Consider the following 17,618-nt stretch of genomic DNA (forward strand, 5'->3'; position numbering starts at 1 on the left):
CCATCTGTAGAGTGGATGCAAGTGTCCCCTGACCTCAGGCAGGAGTTACCGAGGGCTTTGCTGCCATGCAGGGGCCGTGTGCTCCGTGGAGCAGTGGTGCGTAAGTCCATGCGGTTCTGAAATCCCGACGTGAAGTATTAAGTTGGACTTTGCATTCATTTTTCCCAGTTAACTTTCTGGAAAGGGCGTATAGTGGAGACTGAGTGTGACTGGGCCGGGGCCTGGGATCGTGTGTGTGCAAATGAGAACAGCTGGTCGAGTCTCAGAAGCCCTTCCGCACTGAAATTCTAAGGCACTGAGTTCTCCGTTAATAACTGGTACAGATTTGGTCTAGTGAGAGACATGCTTTCTAGATGGCTGGGAGCAAGGCCCAAAGCAGGAGGGTGTGTGCCTGGGCCACCTGCGGGGTCCCCCACAAGTGTGGCCAGCCGCCTCATGGGGCTGGGAGGTGAGGGGGATACTTGCTGGAGGGCCCTCAGCTCTACCCTGACTGTGTCACTTGTCTGGCCCTGCCCTGTGCTTTCACGGTGCTCTTTGGGGGAGCTGCTAGAAGGGGGCTTCGTGTGTGGGGCAAGCGTCCTCAGCCTCAAATGCAGACATTGGGAGGCCTTGTCGGCCTGTCACACTTTAGTTTTCTTGAATCTGCTTCGCCTCCCCGTTTATCGTGATCAGCAGACATGTTAAAACAGAGAGGAGGAGGGAGGGAGAGGAGGGGGATGGCAGTTGTGCCCGAGGCTTTGGGGCCAGACGCCAGGCAGAGCAGGACCTGGGTCAGCCCTCACAAACGTCCCTGGCCCGCATTCCTGGTCTCCAGCATGAGCTCTCCAGCCTGAGCGTGTTGTGTGTTGTGTGCACTGGCCACGAGCACAATAGGGTGTCTCTGTTCTGGCTCAAAATCTTGGTAGGAGTGGGAGCTCATGACTTGCTTTGGTTTGGACTTGAATTGGGACCTCTGGACTTGGATCTGTTGTTGGGATGGTCTTCAGGGAAGGAAGTACATTAAGCCAAGGGACTCTGAGCACTTGCTATGCGACGGGAACATGGCAGCTGTTGGCATGTTTCTAATGGATGGTGCTGATAGGTGACAGGGACCACTACTGAACAAAAGCGAATCGACCTGTCCCCTCCCCCAAAGCATGCTACAAATGAAAAAGACAAGTATTTCAAGTAGCAAAGAATATAACATGCAGTTCACAGAAGAAACACAGATGATCAGGAAGCATAAAAGATGTTCACCCTCACCAAAGAAGAAAAAAAAGGAATGTTAAAACATAACGAGGTACCTTTTTGCGTAACCTATAAAGTTAGCAAACATTTATTTTGAAAGATAAAGTTCAGGGGATGCGAGGCTTCGGCAGACGGAGAGGCTCTCCTGGCATGTCCGAGGGGCACAGCTCCCTGCCACGAGGAGGACATGAGGTGCGCCATGAGCACTGCAGGTGGGTGCGCTCACGGCCACCGCTCAGGTTCACACGGTGGCACGTGAACCACACATGCTCGGCAGGCCCGCCCCTTATCCCCCTGCTTGCATACCTCGGTGGCAATATTGGCCCTGGAGGCAGAGGGGCCGTTGTTGTCACAGGTGCCTGCAGAGCCCCAGGCCAAGGGGAATTGGGCATCCTTAGTAGGCATGGCTGCCGCCCAGGCTGTGCTGGCTCTCTCACTGTGGCCCTGTTTCTGTCGGAGGACAGAGGCATCTGAGGATTATTTTCTTTCTTTTTTTTTTTTAATTTTTATTTAAAAAAAAATTTTTTTTAACATTTATTTATTTTTGAGAGACAGAGCATGAGCAGGGGAGGGGCAGAGAGAGAGGGAGACACAGAATCCGAAGCAGGCTCTAGGCTCCGAGGGGTCAGCACAGAGCCCGACGCGGGGCTCCAACCCACAAACGCGAGTTCATGACCTGAGCCTAAGTGAGACGCTTAACCGACTGAGCCACCCAGGCACCCCCCCGAAGATTATTTTCAAGTGACGAAAAGAAATATTCTGCTTTCTAACTCCGTGTTTTTTCTCCTGTTTTATTGGAGTGTCATTAGCACGTACTTCTTGCTCTATTCTCGGTTAAGTCTTTGTGAAACGAAAACTAAGGCACTTGTCTTTCTTCCTGGCCTTTGTCAAATCTTTGTAGTCTTCTTTTGGTAGAATTAAAAAGTATGATGGAATCCTTGTGGAGGTGTTTGTCTTATATTATTTTCACATATTCATTGGCTTTTAGATACTGAATCTGTTCTGAGTTTGCTAATTTAAAGTTTTTAGTTCTTTGTTCTATATGTTTTTCTAAGAAATACGGAAATCTCTGTACAAAGTCAGAAAACTGAGATGTTAGAAAATACAGTACAGGAAGTCTCTCAGGAGCCACCTCTAGAGACACAGGTGTTTTCACAGACAGGTGAACACACAGGTACCTTGTTTTTCACTGCGTGTCCTAACGTGCCTTTCTACTCATGGGGTCTGATCTTAGGGTCAGCAGCTTGCCTTCTTTCTTACACGTGGTATGCTTCCGTAATAGTGTGTTCATGATCGTGTGTGGAGATGGGAGTGTGCGTGTGTGCACTGTGCATCGCTTCAATGTTTGGCTGTGATTACTGACATCTTGAAATGGATGTTTGAAAGTCCTGTTAGGAGAGAACATGAATATAACATCTCTGTGCTCTGTGGCGTTGTTTGTATGGATTGCTGTTTCGTGTTCCTGTGCACGTGGGTGTTGGTATGGGTCAAGGTGGCATCTGTCAGATAAGATTTGCCGGCCCCTGTGAGTCCTGTGGGATCATATCTGGGCTGTGGAAGGTCCCTGTCGGTGCCGAGGGCCTGCACACCACTGTGGGGACACGGTGCTGTGGGGACCCAGGCCCCAGCCTCCTGTGGCTGGTCGCGCCAGGTTTTGGTGGCCTCGTGGTTGTGTGGCCTGGAACTCACTGGGCCAGGCGTGGATGGAAAGCGTCTAGCTTGTTTGTGAATTGAATCAGCTGATGAGTAACCACAGTAAGTGATAGGTAGCATCACTATTTTTTCAGAACGCCAATTCCATTTTAATGTGAAACACCTCAAGAATTTCATTCTGTGCCCTTGACCTAGTGGCCCAGGAAACGTGCTTCCTCTGCCAGGTGGTAGTGATGTTAGGCTGCTTGTCTCCTATTCTTTGTCCTCTCAGGTTCCTTTCCCAAAGAAACATGTGGTTCACAGAGCTACATCTTACCCTGCCTGATCGCCCCCAGCCCCCGACAGGCCCAGCACAGCTGCAGCCTTTTCTGTCCAGATTCTTACCCTCTTTATGTGCTAGACTAGGGCAGCATACCTTGTGTATCCTCATAAAAACAATTCTGAGCCACTTTTATGTGTTGGTCAGGTGTAATCCCGGAGACGGGTGTCTTCACGTGTCCTGGCCGTGCTCTGACATGTATGGGTGTTTTGTGTTGAGCTCGTCCGCCTGTGTTAGGGGTTTGAACCCTCCCTCGAAGGCAGAGAGTCCTGAGGAGTCCTGGCAGTTGCATGAGAGGCACACATGGACGTCCCATCTGACTGTTGCGTAGGAATTGGAGCATCACTTTCTGTGTTCCCAACTTCGTGTGTGACAGCCTGAACGTGTGACATTAGCTTACATCAGGGCATTAGGAGAATGTCCTTGCAGGGGTGTTGGGGGTGTGACTCGTGGTCCCCCATCCCGGCGCCCAGTCCCCCGTGCTCTGTGGTGGGAGTCTCAGGCCTCCTCAGGGCTCTGCGGGGCTAGGGTGGGAACAGGTGCGTGTCCAGGCCCCTTCTGTCCCAAGCTGGGGAGCACACAGAAATGAAGATGTGTGCATGCCTGTTGCAGGCTGGCCACACTTGGTCACCACATCTGTGACCTCGTGCATACACTGGATATTTCTACTAGGAGTTTGGTCTTTTATCTTTCTTTCCTGTTTTGTTGCCTCCCTTCTGGTTTTATTTGCCTTTGCTCCTTCATTCCTGTTGACAAGTCACTCAGCTCGTGGTCAGTGCCCCTTCGGGCAGCCTGCACCCACGTGGTGGTGACGTGAGTGAGAAGTCAGCGCGTGGGCCAGACGCTTTCACCTCCAGTGCACGCAGACACCAGCACCGCGCCAACGAGACCCACAGGCAGGAGGGTCAGGTTTGCTGTCTCCCCCATGTTCAGTGAGGGATGACCCCAGGTGTCCTGCTGCAAAACGAGGCCCGCAGAGCCCGGTGATGTGTGCTGGCCTCTGTCCTCACCACTGTTCTGGGTGTGCTGATGGCCTGCTGCGACCCAGTCTGTGTACAGTCCTTTGGGATGGCCTCATCCCGTAGCGGCACAGGGTCACTGGAGGGATGGCGGGCCGTGGTTGTCTCCAGTCACTGTTGCCGTGCTGCACATGGGTCCTTTCCCTTCCCTCTGAGCCTGACTCCTGTCAGCAGAATTCAGTGTGAGCTTGCAGGCTTCCTGTGGCCTGTGTGGGTCCCAGCAGGTCTCTCCAAGGCGTGGCTGGTGACAGGTCGCCTTTCTGAGCAGTTGTGGAGAGTGAAGCCAAAATGTGTGTTCTTCGAGGCAAGGCGTCTGTCATACACCCAGTAGCTTGTTTCAAGTTGTAAAGTGACATAGTCATCCTAGTGAGATGTTCTGGACTTTAGAGAAACTGCCTTTTGACAAGATGCTTTTCAGGCAGAATTTTAGATTTTATAGTATGGTTATTAGGAGGCCATGTGATTATCTAGATTAGGACATTACTTTTAGTTTGGTAGTGACCTATAAACAGTAACACTGGTAGTATATGTAAATGTAGGTTCTGTGTGATCTTCGGTGGGATAAGCTTTCCACTTCGGTAGCAAGTGGGGCATGGCCGCCCCGCCCCGCCCCGTGCTTGCCGGCGTGGGGGCCATCGTGAGGGTCGCGTGCTTACGGGGCTGTATGTTTGACGAGGCTCTGTGTTGAGCTTCGTGTGGTATGGAGGAGAAGTCAGGCTTATGCCGTCTCCGCCGTATACCTTTTGGCTGTGGTTCCGTGATTCCTTCTTTCAGCCATTGGCTACCTGCTTGGCGGTGGCGTGAGTGCTTATCCTCACGGCGTGTGTAATCTAGTGATGGAAATGGACGACGATGCAGTGCCAGTGTGACACACGCCGTGAGGGACATGGCCGTGAGAATAGCAGACGGGCTGGGTAGGGAAGCCTGCAATGAGGGGACGTTGCCGCCGAGGCCTGAAAGATGAGGCGTCATAAATAAAAAACTCTTCTGTCGTGAAGAGAGGGGCTGGAAGTCCCGACAGAGTGCGGGGTCCCTCTGCCTCGCCAAGAGCCTGTAGGACACAGGACTTCCCGGAAGTCTGTAAGAAGAACATGGTGCACTTGCCGCGATGAAGGAGGAAGCGTGTGGACTATCTGTGCAGGCGGCCCCAAGAGAAGATGTCACATGTGGAGAGGTGCCCGTCTCCATCTTCATCAGGGAAGTGCAGACCACCAGACCATGCTGGGGGTCACCGCACCCCAAGAACGACTGCCAGGGGAGCCACAGAAGACTGGGCGCATTCAGGGCGGTAGCTGGACCAGAGCCCCAGTGGCAGTGTGCTGTCCCGGGGGCTCATCTAGCAGGGATGCTGGGTCCAGGCCTCTCGACGCGGGTGGCGGGTTTCCAGGGCACTCAGAGCCTGGGAAAGCCCGAGTGTGCTGTGAGAAGTCTCGTAACCCTTACCCTTGGGAAGGGGTCTGGAGCGGGGCGAGGGGCAGCCTCCGGCAGGTCAGCCATGCCTCAGTTTGGTGACTTGCATGCGTGCTCAGTTTGTGGACATCCGCTGAGCTGTGCCCTTATAACTGGTGCATGTTTTTATAGGTATATCCTACTTCCAGTGTCTAGAATTGTGAACGATAGATGTTATGTTTCTTTATAAAACCTGTAAGTATCTGAGTAATTTGTTCTAAAGTTTCACTAGATAAATGTCACTGACTTTTTAGCGAAAAAGTACGTAAGCATCTCTATTTATGCCACGTTTTGGATCACTGCAGTGCCGCTAACCTTTCCTTCCCAGTGCTGGAATGCTCCTGCTGGACGCAGCACAGCTGACAGCTTGTGCGCCGAGCCCTGCTCCAGGCCCCCTGCCCCCACAGTTGGTGCCTTGTTCTTGACTTTAAACAGAATGATCTTGGAATGATCGTTGTGCTCCTGGAATACTCACGTTCAGTTTGGTGGCTCCTCATCGCAAAGGATCCTTCTAGTCTTGCAAAGCTGTGGCCTCAGAGGGTACAGATGACTCGGACCGAGCACTGGTCGCCCTGAGTCCTTGCAGAGGACCAGGAACTGGACGCCGGGCAGCTGTGCAGTGTCCCTTCACATGGCTGGGACCGAGGAGCCGGATCGGGCTCTGAGAGGTGCCGCATGGGGACTCTTGTTTACTGTGGGCGCCTGCTCCTCCTCTCTCCTTCTTTTTGCTATTTGTTTGGTTTGGTTTGGTTTATTTTATTTTATTTTATTTTATTTTATTTTATTTTATTTTATTTTTTTTAGTAGCAGAACTGACATGAAGTCTGTTGGAAGATGGGAGAATTAGTGGGTCTTAAAAAAAATCTGTCACTTGAGTCTGTTAGGAGGCAGGTCCAATAAATTGCGCTCTTCCCTGGCCTGCCCTGTGGCCAGCACTGATTTCAGAAGCTGGTTTGGGCGCGGGCCCTGTGGGGAGGGATGGGGGGAGGAGCCCTGCCAGGAGGCAAGGGAGGCCCATCTGCGGGGAGATCCTGTCCGTTCCCCGAGCCCGTGGTGAGCTTCCGTTTATGTTGTGGTCTGCGGTCTACAGATGAACAAAAACGTTTATGAAATAATGCCATGTGTACCACGTTTACTGCATTCTGTTCCATTTCAGTGTTTATAAAATGCTGGTTGAACTCTTCTGGAGATACTAATGGGTCACAACCTACAGTTTTAAAAAAAATGCCGATTGGAATACCTCAGTCTGGCCTGTGAGATGCTCAGTGCTCTTCCCGCTGTCCCTTTCCACACCCTGATTTTTACTGCTTTCCAGTGGAAGCTGTCCCCCAAATCCCATTCTGCCGCCCACTCTCTGAGCGCACTCCCTCTCCTGGGCCACGTCCCTGCGCTCCCAGGGCCTCTCAGAGAACAGGCCGGGCGCCCCGTGTCTGGTTCCAGCACGTGATATGTTACACATATTTATGAATGATGAGGAATATCCGAGCCAGGTAACATTTAATCCTCCTCTGCCTGATATCTCTCAGTGGAGTGTGATTGTTTTATCCTGTTTCTCCAAGACGACTGAACTCCTTGGAGGCAGGGCTGTGCTGCCCGCTCTGTGGCCCACCCTGTCATCTTTGAGGCGGGTGCTGAGGTTGGGTTAGGTGCTCTGTGTTTCCTCTTCCAGGGAGTGGCTGTTGCTGCCCAACCGAGTAGGCCGAAAGCACCCCCAGCGTAGGGCTGTTTCCGGAGGTGGTTTGTTGGGGGAGGCGAGGTCAGTAAAGCTGAGGTGTCGCTGAGTCTGTGGGCTCCACATGGGCTACTGTGGTGGAAGGCCCACGCCATTCAGTAACCATGTTCCTTTTGTTTATGTTCAGCCATATCAGCGGGAACAAAATTGGCTGGGAGAAGACGGGAAACCACTCAGAGCCGCAAGCACGGGGAGACCCAGGAGACCAAACAAAGGTAGTGGGTTGGCATTTATTCCTTCACGTTCTGACTCTTTGAGCCTGTGATGTTAGGAATTGGTTTAAAGCAGAGTACTCTCTCTTTTAAAGCATGTTATGAGTAAGAGACACTGGCATGGGGGTGTCACACATTTTGGGGATGGGAGGGGAAGGGGTCACATTGGTGAGGGGGTCACAGACATGGGGGTGGGGGTCACAGATGTCTGTGCAGGGGAGGAGGTCACAGACATTGGTATGGGGGAAGGGGTCGCAGATGTCAGTGTGTGGGGGGGTTGGGGTCACCAACATGGTGGGGAGGGGTTCATAGAGGTTGGTGTGAGGGATAGGGTCATAGATGTGAGGGGAGGGGGTCACAGAGATAGGGAAGGGGAACGGGGGACATCCTACTGTCTCATGGGGCGGGTTGAGGGCCTGGTGGAAATCCTCCCATCTGCTGGCACATGCTTTTGTCAAGACCCAAAGCCTTGCAGAGTCCTCGCCTCCTGCAGGGTTTTGTGGGGATTAAATGAGAAATCACTTGGGATGTGCACATTAAAGATGAAAATAAAGTAAATTCCATTCCCCCTTTGGTCTGCCTCTGCCTGTTGCTAGTGATTTCTAGAAATACCTTTAACTACAGTCACGTCTGTTCCCACATGCGGTCACTTAGGATGTGCCCATCTCTAGCAGGAGAGGACTTGTTTTCTGCACAAGGTGACACAATGTAGGAAATTCATTTAAGACTCTGAAATACTCTCGCTTTTGAAGGGTTATCCTATCAATAAGCAACAGAAATGCTTGCTGGATGATGGTTTTTAGCAAAGCACCTTCCAAAATTTTTAGCTATTATTGTGTCTATATTCTGAATGGAGAGTATAGAAAACACTTATGAGTTATCCTTGAGTTTTTTTAAGACCAGTTTTGGTACTTTGTGTTTTAAAGGATAAAGTTAAGCACTTCTATACCATTGTAAAGAATAACGTTTTGTATCAAAACAGAGAAATGTGTATTCCTTAGATTGGCACAAAGTCAAGCAATATGCAATTATTATTTCCAGCATTTATCATGAGAAAGAATAACTCCGTTTATTGTGCAAATAATAATTGGTCTCAGCAAACAGTTTGGACTTGGCTACAGTTTATAAAGACAACAGGAAGGGTGTCCCTTTGCCCTCCATGTCCTTAGCTGCTGCCTGCCACCCTACATCCCAGAGTCCCCCACTCACTCTTTCCTGTGCAGCTTGCACACATTCTGTTTTGGCGGTTGGTTGTTACTGAGTGGGTATTTTTTCATAGTGTTTTACTGTGTACATATTTCTGTCATGTAGGTCTGACTCCTCAGTTTTAATGAAATTAGCTTGTTTTTTGCTTTAATTTTTGGTAAATGGTTTCCTGTGCGTACTTAATTTGGGGCTTTGTAATGACAGAAGAGAATGCCCAAGTTAGGGTTTCTGTTTATTCTCCCACTGCTGGCCATGGTGGTGAGGAGTAGGTGTGAGCCCCTGTTGTGTGCACTGCTGGGCAGGGACACAGCCTTTCCGGGCACCCCCTTTGTCATCTGGGCAGAGGACCTTGCCTTCTTGGCACTAGGCAGGGTCTCCACGGAACTTGAATCACATGGATGGGCCACATGGGCCACACGGAGCAGGTGGGACAGGGTGGCTTCCCAGGGGTCAGCAACCACAGAATGCCACTTCCCCCCTCAGGGGCCCTGGGGACTAGTCATGTGGGGGGGGGTCACCCAGCAGAAGGTGCACACACCCCCCCCCCCCCCTGGGCTCAGGGGGCAGCTCCCATCCCTGTCTTTGGGGAGTGGTCCTTTGCACAGGGGCACGGTGAAAGAAGGGAAAACATGAGCTGACTTGTTCCCCCCCCAACCCCCCTTCCCCTGCCTGTGGCTCTGCAGACAGAAGGCTCGTCTACGGCCTCCTCGGGCAGCCAGCTCGCTGAAGGGAAGGGGAGTCAGATGGGCACTGTGCAGCCGATCCCGTGCCTGCTGTCCATGCCCACACGGAACCACATGGACATCACCACACCGCCCCTGCCCCCGGTGGCGCCTGAGGTCCTGAGAGTGGCAGAGCATCGGCACAAGAAGGGGCTGATGTACCCCTACATCTTCCACGTCCTGACCAAGGTACGGCGGGCGTTTTCTGTCTTACCAGGCAGGTATCTGAAATGGAATGCATTTCTGCTTCCCAAACCTGGAAAGGGCGGAAATGTGTACCAGCAAATGCAGTCGGAGAACTTGGGAAAATCTTACTTTCCCTTCCATTTGGTATAAGATACTTTTGAAACTTCAAATTAATGGCACATCGTGTTATTTTCTGACTTGTAAATTTATTTCTAATTTCAACATTTCTTGCACCGTGTTGATGCTCTAATGTTGGGTTTAATTTGATGTCACATACAAGACCTGTTCTGTCATGTGTCCTGGAAGTGCCCCTCTGGAGTGGCCGCTGGAGGGCTTGCTTGTCGAGTGCAGCTTCTATGGCACTGAACAGAAAATCCGGTACGGGATCGTGTTAACACGTTAGCGGTCAGAAAATGCAGTTTTCTGTTTACACAGTGTCATAATTCCACTTGAGTAACGTCTTAACAAATGTATGCTTAAATATACATCCAGCTTGGCATTGGTTTTGAATCCTGGTGTCTTGAATGGATCTATGTGTCCATTTAAATTTTCTCAGTGATTTGTAGTCTTTATGTTGGTGTTTATAACCCTAGACCCACAATTTAACATGTAACCTTGGTGACCAGATTTTTCATGTAAAATTGGTTTATTGCTATCCTGTATTTTTAACACCTTTTCATCGGTGTCTCTACCACCACAGATCATCAGATGTTTTTCTCCCTGTTTTGCAATCCATCTGTGGTTTGTAAAGCGGGGTCTGTAAGTGCAGAAGCCCCCTGCCCCACAGCAGTTGGACGTGGCTGCGACCGTTAACCGGCCGACCCGAGTGTCGCTCGCTTGTATCAGTCAAAGGGCACCACAGTAACTCAGCTCCTTTCATTTATTTTTAAATTACGGTTGCCTCCAAGTCTCACGTACTATTTGCTATGGGTCTGCACGTATGCTTTCGCTTTTCAGATTATGGTTGTGAAGTAAACAGTTTATTTTTCAGGGGCAACGCATATTATAAGGGTAAGTGGAAAGTTCCTCTCGCGGGAGAAGGACTTGTTGAGTTTAAAGGGGCCCAGGTTCGGGGGAAATCGCGCCCTGTGCCGTGGGGTTGTGTGGGCTGTGAGGTCCCGGACCCCTGTGCCTCTGCCCTGCCCGCTGTGGTCTGATTGGGGACGGTCTGAGTGACAGGTGGCCTGTCCTCTTCCACCACTCACTGATCTATCTCAAGGGCAAATAGTAATAAAGTGACTGTAGTTGACAAAAGTAAACAACTATCTTTTCAGATTTTAAAATGCCACCTAAAATTTTTCTGTATGTTAGGGAAAGCTTAGACTGTCAAGCACGCCGTTTCCTGCAAGCTGCGTGGCTCTGGTATTAAATTTTCAGGCCAAGATGTCCTCAGTGGGCGAGGCTTCACGCTCACGCAGGCAGCCAGCTGAGCCAGGGGCCTGGAGAGAGTGCCCACCACACAGCGGTGCCGGCTTCGTGAGGATAGGGAGAGACCAATTTTGAAATTAAATTTATGTGAACAAAGAGCAAATACTGTGGAATTCTTGAAAGATATGTATCGATAAATTTAACAGCCATTAGAGGTCATATGGACGTTCTGACATTAGGAATACAACTGAGTAAAAGTCCTGCCGGATCTCTTGATGTATGTTGACTCCCTAGCACATCTGAGACAGACGGGGCCACAGAGGTCCTGCCCCCACGAAGGTGTGGGACACATGGCCCCTCGTCTTGTGCCGAGGCCGGCCACGTGCCAAAGCCTCGCAAATCAGACAGCACTGAAGAGAGTGCCCACAGGGGGACCGTGCTTGCACGTGGCCGTGTTTTACGGAAGCGCTTAGTGAAGACAATTTGACCATTTTGTTTTCAGGATACTCGTTTCTTGGATTGTACGTAGGCCGTTAAAAACTACGAATTTCATGACTCATAGTAAAGTTTGCAAGTTCTCAGCATTTTCTATTCTATTTGTTGTCTGCTGTTATCTGTCTAGATGGTTTCAAAGACTTGGGGATCGTCTGTGGTTTCTTATGCTTTGGTTCCAGATTCAGGATGAAACCACATAGATTTTATTTTGACTCTCTGAGCATATGTTTTGACAACTGCTAATGAACTCCCTAAACATCCTGCTGCACACAAGTGGTTAAGCATTGATGTGGAATGGAATTGCAATGTCGTTAACTGGAGATAATACAGTATATTTCTGTGAGTTTGTTGTGAATTCAACATGAAAAATGTGCAATATTATTCTGCTTTCTTCCATGCAAAGGGTGAAATCAAAATTGCTGTTTCTATTGAAGATGAAGCCAGCAAAGACCTGCCTCCCGCCGCCCTGCTCTATAGGCCAGTTCGCCAGTATGTTTACGGAGTGCTGTTTAGCTTGGCAGAAAGCAGAAAGAAAACTGAGAGACTTGCTTTTAGAAAGAACAGACTTCCACCAGAATGTATGTACTGTGAAATCCATTGTTTGTTTTCCTCGGTACCTCGTAATCTCTTGTGCATTTTCTAAAGCCTTAGAGGATTGTGACTGAGTTCGCCCTGAGCGTCCCCACGTGAGACGGTGGGCTTCACGGGGCCCTTCAGAGAGGAGGACAGGCCCCGGGCTGTTTTCCTCAGTAACATTCCAGTCATGGTGTCTATTTGGTAAACCGTTTCCACTTTAAACTGGACGTTGAGCTGGAAACGGTCTAGACGGGCGCCATCTCGCCGTGGCTAGCGCGTCCCGGCAGGGCGACAGTGGCATCCGCTCTGGTGTCCGCAGGCGCGTCCGGACTGCAGAGTCTGTGTTCCCGGGGAGGACCTCACCGCGTTGCAGCTGCTTCTGTGCGGGTGGCGCGTACCTGCGCACTGCGCACAGCCCGCGGCAGACAGGGTCCTGGTAGCGGTCTCCCTCCAGGGCTGTACCCGACCGACCCTGGGGTGGAGGGGAGTGGAGTGGAGGGACACAAGGTGCTGCTTGACGTGCTGGCAAAAGCTGAGGTCAGAGCGCGTTTTCCATCTTCCAGCGAGTGGGCCAGTGGAATACTCGGGGAGAACCGTGCCTTTCTGTTCTGGGTAATTTTATCTGCTAACGTAGGGAGTGTAAAAGTCACTGTATATTTCTTAGGAAATATAGGAAAGTTTTCCAAAATGTACAGTCTGAATTAAGAATATCCTCAGCTGTGGAGAATAGGTCACCAGATCATCCCCTCAGCGCAGGCTGTCTGGGGACGAATCCCCTGCGTGTGTACTGGGGCAGCGTGGGCCTGGTCATGCTGCAGTCGGGTGGCACTCGGGGACGCAGGTGACAGTGGGTCTTACCTTTGGACTCTAACCTGGAGAGATTCTGGCAACTTTGAAAACTTGATCCGTAGATCCTGATGTCTTGTTTCTGATTACCATGCCAAGATGTGGTTCTGTAAAAAAAATGAAGCCTCTGTCAGTGAGGCCATTTGAGGATGGCCGTTGAGCTCTGCAGCCCCTGCTGACACATCTGCCACTTTGACTGGGGCTGGAGGTGCCACGGGAGACACCGAGCATCGTCAGCCGGCTCTGCGTGGCCGGGACGTTCCTGGTGGATGCATCTGCTTTCTCACTTTGCACAGGGTCAGCCACTTTTCCGCACCGGCCACCTGGGCCCCGTAGCTGTGACCTCCCCTCCAGTGTCCACCAGCCCTGAGCACCCTAGGCCCCTTGCTTCTCTCCTGGGCCTGGCCTGCCAGCTGCTGCAGAGCCCTGGGCAGCCCCACTTCCTGCCATGTCCTTGGCTCCAGCGTACCATTTTGACTTTGGTGGTAAAGGCTGGTCTTTTCCTCATTTGCTTCTGTTCCAGAAACACACTTACTATTGTTTAGCACCTTCCCTGGAAGTTTTCAGTGATCACAGCTTGGGACCCTCAGGTGGTCTCCAGGATGGGTCCCCTCTGCAGTGCCCACAGCCTTGTAGAGCAGTCCGGGTGGGTGGGTGTGCTCTGCTCGCGCCCCTCCTTTCCTGGGGGTTTTCTGCCGCCGGTGAGCTGTGGGTGTGGGGGATGGGTGGGAAATGAGAACTGCTCCCTACCTTGTGCGTGCGTTGTGACCCTGGGCGGTGCAGGTGTCCGGCTGGCCTGTGGGCAGGCAGCAGGCGAGCAAGAGGCACGGGACAGCGCTCACCGCACAAACCAGCACCCTCTGGGCATAAGCGAGAGAGCAGCGCACTGTGCTGCAGGCCGGGTGTGTGTGCACCCCATGTGGTGGGATCTGGCACTGCGGAGGGAGGACGGGTCAGGGCTCGGGGCTAGGACAGTGAAGAGAGGAGGGGGTGGGGGGATGGTACAGATGGGCTCTGCCAGCCCTGAAGCTTTCATGCATGGGGGTGCATGGACCGGTGGACGTTCTGGGGGATGTTGGTGCTGAGCGTGCTGCGGTCTTTCTGCTCAAGTGACGAAAGAAAGTGGGTCCTGACTTCTGCGTCAGCGACCACGGGCAAGCCACTGAAGGTGAGGTAAGAGTGACGTTTCTGTTCAGGAGGATGGGCTGGGTAGGGACAGGTGACGAACTGAGGCAGCGGGAAAAGAGGGGTGCCCCTGCCTACGTGGAGCTGAGGCAGCCCTGGCACGTCGGTGGTACCCAGACAAATGTGTGACTAATGTGCGTTACAGAAAACCGTGGACCTCTAGGTGGAGAGCTTTGTCCATCTGACCTCTCAGTTTACAAGTAGAGAGGTCTTAGTTCACTCTCTCAGGAGCAGCTTTGGAACCCAGGCCTGTTTGGTCTTTTCAGGGACCTGTGGATTTGTTTCATGCCTCGGTCGTGTTAATAAGGGAAAACAGCCTATGGAGAAGGTTCTTATGTCGGTAATCCGTGCTGCTGTTTGCCGGCTGTCCCGCTAACTGGAGTGCTAGCTCTCCACAGGGAAGAGTTTTGTCCTTCAGAGCTTTTGTGAGCGCTGAGCCCGAACACTGTCCGCTCCCTCGGAGCAAACCTTGTGCAGGAGACGAATGTGCACCGGTGACCTGACGCGGCTCATTGACACTGCGCCACGATCGTTTCCTGAGGCCCACTCTTAGATGCCAGCCGACTCTGAACGCCAGTGTGGTGACACCCCTGCCGTGGACTTCCTGCCTGAGCTGTGTCCTAAGTGACTACATCTCAGTGTCCTTAGGAAGCAAGTTCTTGGGACTCTGGATGAGGTGAGGGTGATAATGCTGGTCGTGCTGGAAGGAGGCAGCTGCTCAGGAGGCCCCGGTCAGCGAGCTTTGACAGAGGAGCCTGTTAAAACCCCGTTTTACCTATGGCCACTCTTAGACTGTCCGCGGGTGAAATGAGGTCAGTGTCATTTTGCAGGAGATTGTGAAAGCACTGACTGTGTGCTGTGAGGTCTTTGGGGCAGGTTTGGTTCTCAGATGCCCTCTGGTCCTGCCGTCCATTCTGTGGGTCCCAGGTGAGCCCGCCTCCTGTGGCAGGTGAGGCTCCTGATCCAGCACGGTGTCAGCATGCTGTGCATGCCAGTGTGGGCTCAGCAGGCTCACCGTGACCACTGGGCTTCCCCAGAATGGCTTTGTTGTCAGAGGACTAGTCCGAGAGCATATGGAAGCCTACAGGGTTGTTTAGAAGTACTGAGCTCTGGTCACATTTAAGACCTATATCCGTTTGGAAATGTGGTCTCTCAATCGGTCTACATCCCATACAGTGTACATGACATACGAGTGCTCGTGTGACTTTGCCAAGCTTCCTTTTTAAAGTCATCATACGGTTAAAACAGGACATCCACTCTCAGGTCCCTAAAACTCTGGCCTGTGAAAGTCATACTGAATTACATGCTGGCAGTTTATTTTTTGTGTGCCCATCCCTGGTCTCCATCGTGTTACTGTTAGGAAATTCATCAGGATCTTGTTCATTAGGACAGTAAGCTGCTTGCAGTCACCATCGGGGGCTCTAGGCCCCTCCAGCAGGCCAAGCGGAAGACCACAGACCTGGCACAAGCGCTTTGCCCCGGGTGCTGGATGGGGACAGCGCAGTTGCTCTAGGGCAAGGCGGGACCAGGGCGCTGCCTCTGTGGCTGCTGGCATTTGGGCCTGGGGCTGGTGCCCCGGCTGGAGGCTGGAGGCTTGGAGCGTGACGCTCCTGGCCTGCTGGTGGCTCTGGCCTGGCTGCCTCCTGGCGGCACCCCTCAGCTGCCCCTCACCCGGCCAAGGGGAACAGGAGGGGCTGGAAGAAAGGGTCAGGTTCCAAAAAGACTGCAGGGTAACAAGACTCCTCAGCTGTAGTTGATGAGGAGAAAACCCAGGAGGTAAAGTTCTGTGCTGTGCACAGTTTAAAATTATTGTCCGCTTACGAAAACTGGCCTCTGTTTTCTGTAAAAGACTCCCCAGGACCTCAGAATTAAGTAAATGATAGAGACAGGCTTGTAGAAAACAAGTGGATGTAAATTACAGACACAGGAGATGGATTTGTGGCTGTAGGAAGCAAGTTTATGTACCTGAGTACTATTTTAGAAAGGATTTCCCCAGAGTCTCCATTTTATAAATCATCAGGAAAAGCCAAAGGGAACATGGATTTTTTTGTGTTCCAATTTGCTATAGAAATTTTGTGTCAAATAATTGGGACTGCTGATGAAAAATGAGTAAAATTAAATTGGTTCACATGGATTATATTATAAAATTTTTTAATGTTTACTTTTGAAACAGGCAGACAGAACATGAGCAGGGAGGGGCAGAGAGAGAGGGGGAGACATAGAATCCGAAGCAGGCTCCAGGCTCCGAGCTGTCAGCACAGAGCCTGACGTGGGGCTCGAAGTCATGGACTGCAAGATCATGACCTGAGCGAGTCAGACGCTTAATTGACTGAGCCACCCAGGCATCCCCACACGGATTATATTGTAAAACAAAATACTTTAATATGGCCAACGTCAGTGTGCTGTTTTAGAATGTGTGGAAATTGGTTATCATAAACATTTTCTCCATGATTTTACAAAGGCTGTTTATATTAATCTGAATTTCTTTATTTTATGAAGCTTTCCAGAAGTAGCATTACCGAGTCTTTTCCTCACGGACCTCTGAGTACCCGAGCCTGTGGATCAGTGCTGTGGGCCAGTGTTGAGTGGCAGTGTTCAGGGGGGTGTTCAGTGGCAGTGCTGTGGGGCACTTTTTCAGAGCAGTATTTGTGATAGGCCCTTGAACTCCCAAGCTTCTGATGCCCTGGGAATGATGTATGTAGGGAAAGTGAGGACAGGAATAGTTGCGGGCATGGTCTGTAACCACACGTTGTGTGTGCTCTGTGGCTTACGAGTCCTGGAGGGTGTCCCCACACCTGTTCGCACGAGGAAGTGGAGAGCCAGCTGGACCCCACCACCCCGCATGGCAGTGTCCCACGAGAAGGAAGGAACAGCCGCCATTGTGCCCAGTTTTCTGTATCTGCGTTGATGCGAAGGAACCAGAGTTTGTTTTTACATATATGTGTGGTTTTGTTGTTTTTCTGTGACCTTAGTTAGCGCAGCAGGTAGACCAGGACCCCCCCACCCCCGCCCCGAGCCCCCGATGCACATTTGCACACACGCCTGTATAGAGACCAGAGGTCTAGCCGGTTGCAGTCGTGGGGGGTGTTTGTCTCCATCTTTCCCTCAGCTGCACCTGTGTTGCACACTGGGCCGGTGGCCGGTGTGGCCAGTGCTCACGGTGCTCTGGCACTGAGCTCAGAGATGTCCTTCATCTTGTGGCTTGTGGGCAGCCACCACCGCTTGGTTGAAATTGGCTTGCAGAATGAAACATTTTCATTATTCCTGGTCTGGGATGGATCCCAAGTCGGCATTATAACATTTATAGCTGGTGGTCATGTGTTTATATGTGATACCGTGGACCGTGGTTAACGTCTGATGGAAACGGGTTCTCACGGACAGCTTAGGTGTAATAGTGTTTTATGTCCCCAAATTGTGTTTTGC

The 17,618-nt window shown here is 51.5% G+C and overlaps 1 protein-coding gene across 2 annotated transcripts in view; it reads left to right on the forward strand.

Moving 5' to 3' along the window:
* FAM120A (family with sequence similarity 120 member A) overlaps positions 1-17,618 on the forward strand; it is a 95,785-nt gene that overhangs the window by 49,912 nt on the left and 28,255 nt on the right. For both annotated transcript variants that reach the window (XM_086684779.1, XM_086684778.1), the window contains exons 8-10: positions 7,527-7,614; positions 9,501-9,728; positions 11,992-12,166. In XM_086684779.1, the coding sequence (XP_086540905.1) occupies positions 7,527-7,614; positions 9,501-9,728; positions 11,992-12,166 (491 nt within the window). The remainder of the gene's footprint in view (positions 1-7,526; positions 7,615-9,500; positions 9,729-11,991; positions 12,167-17,618) is intronic.

The sequence above is a fragment of the Puma concolor genome, chromosome D4 (genome assembly GCF_028749965.1).
Source record: "Puma concolor isolate L17-30 chromosome D4, mPumCon1.1.hap2, whole genome shotgun sequence".
NCBI classification, from domain to species: domain Eukaryota; kingdom Metazoa; phylum Chordata; class Mammalia; order Carnivora; family Felidae; genus Puma; species Puma concolor.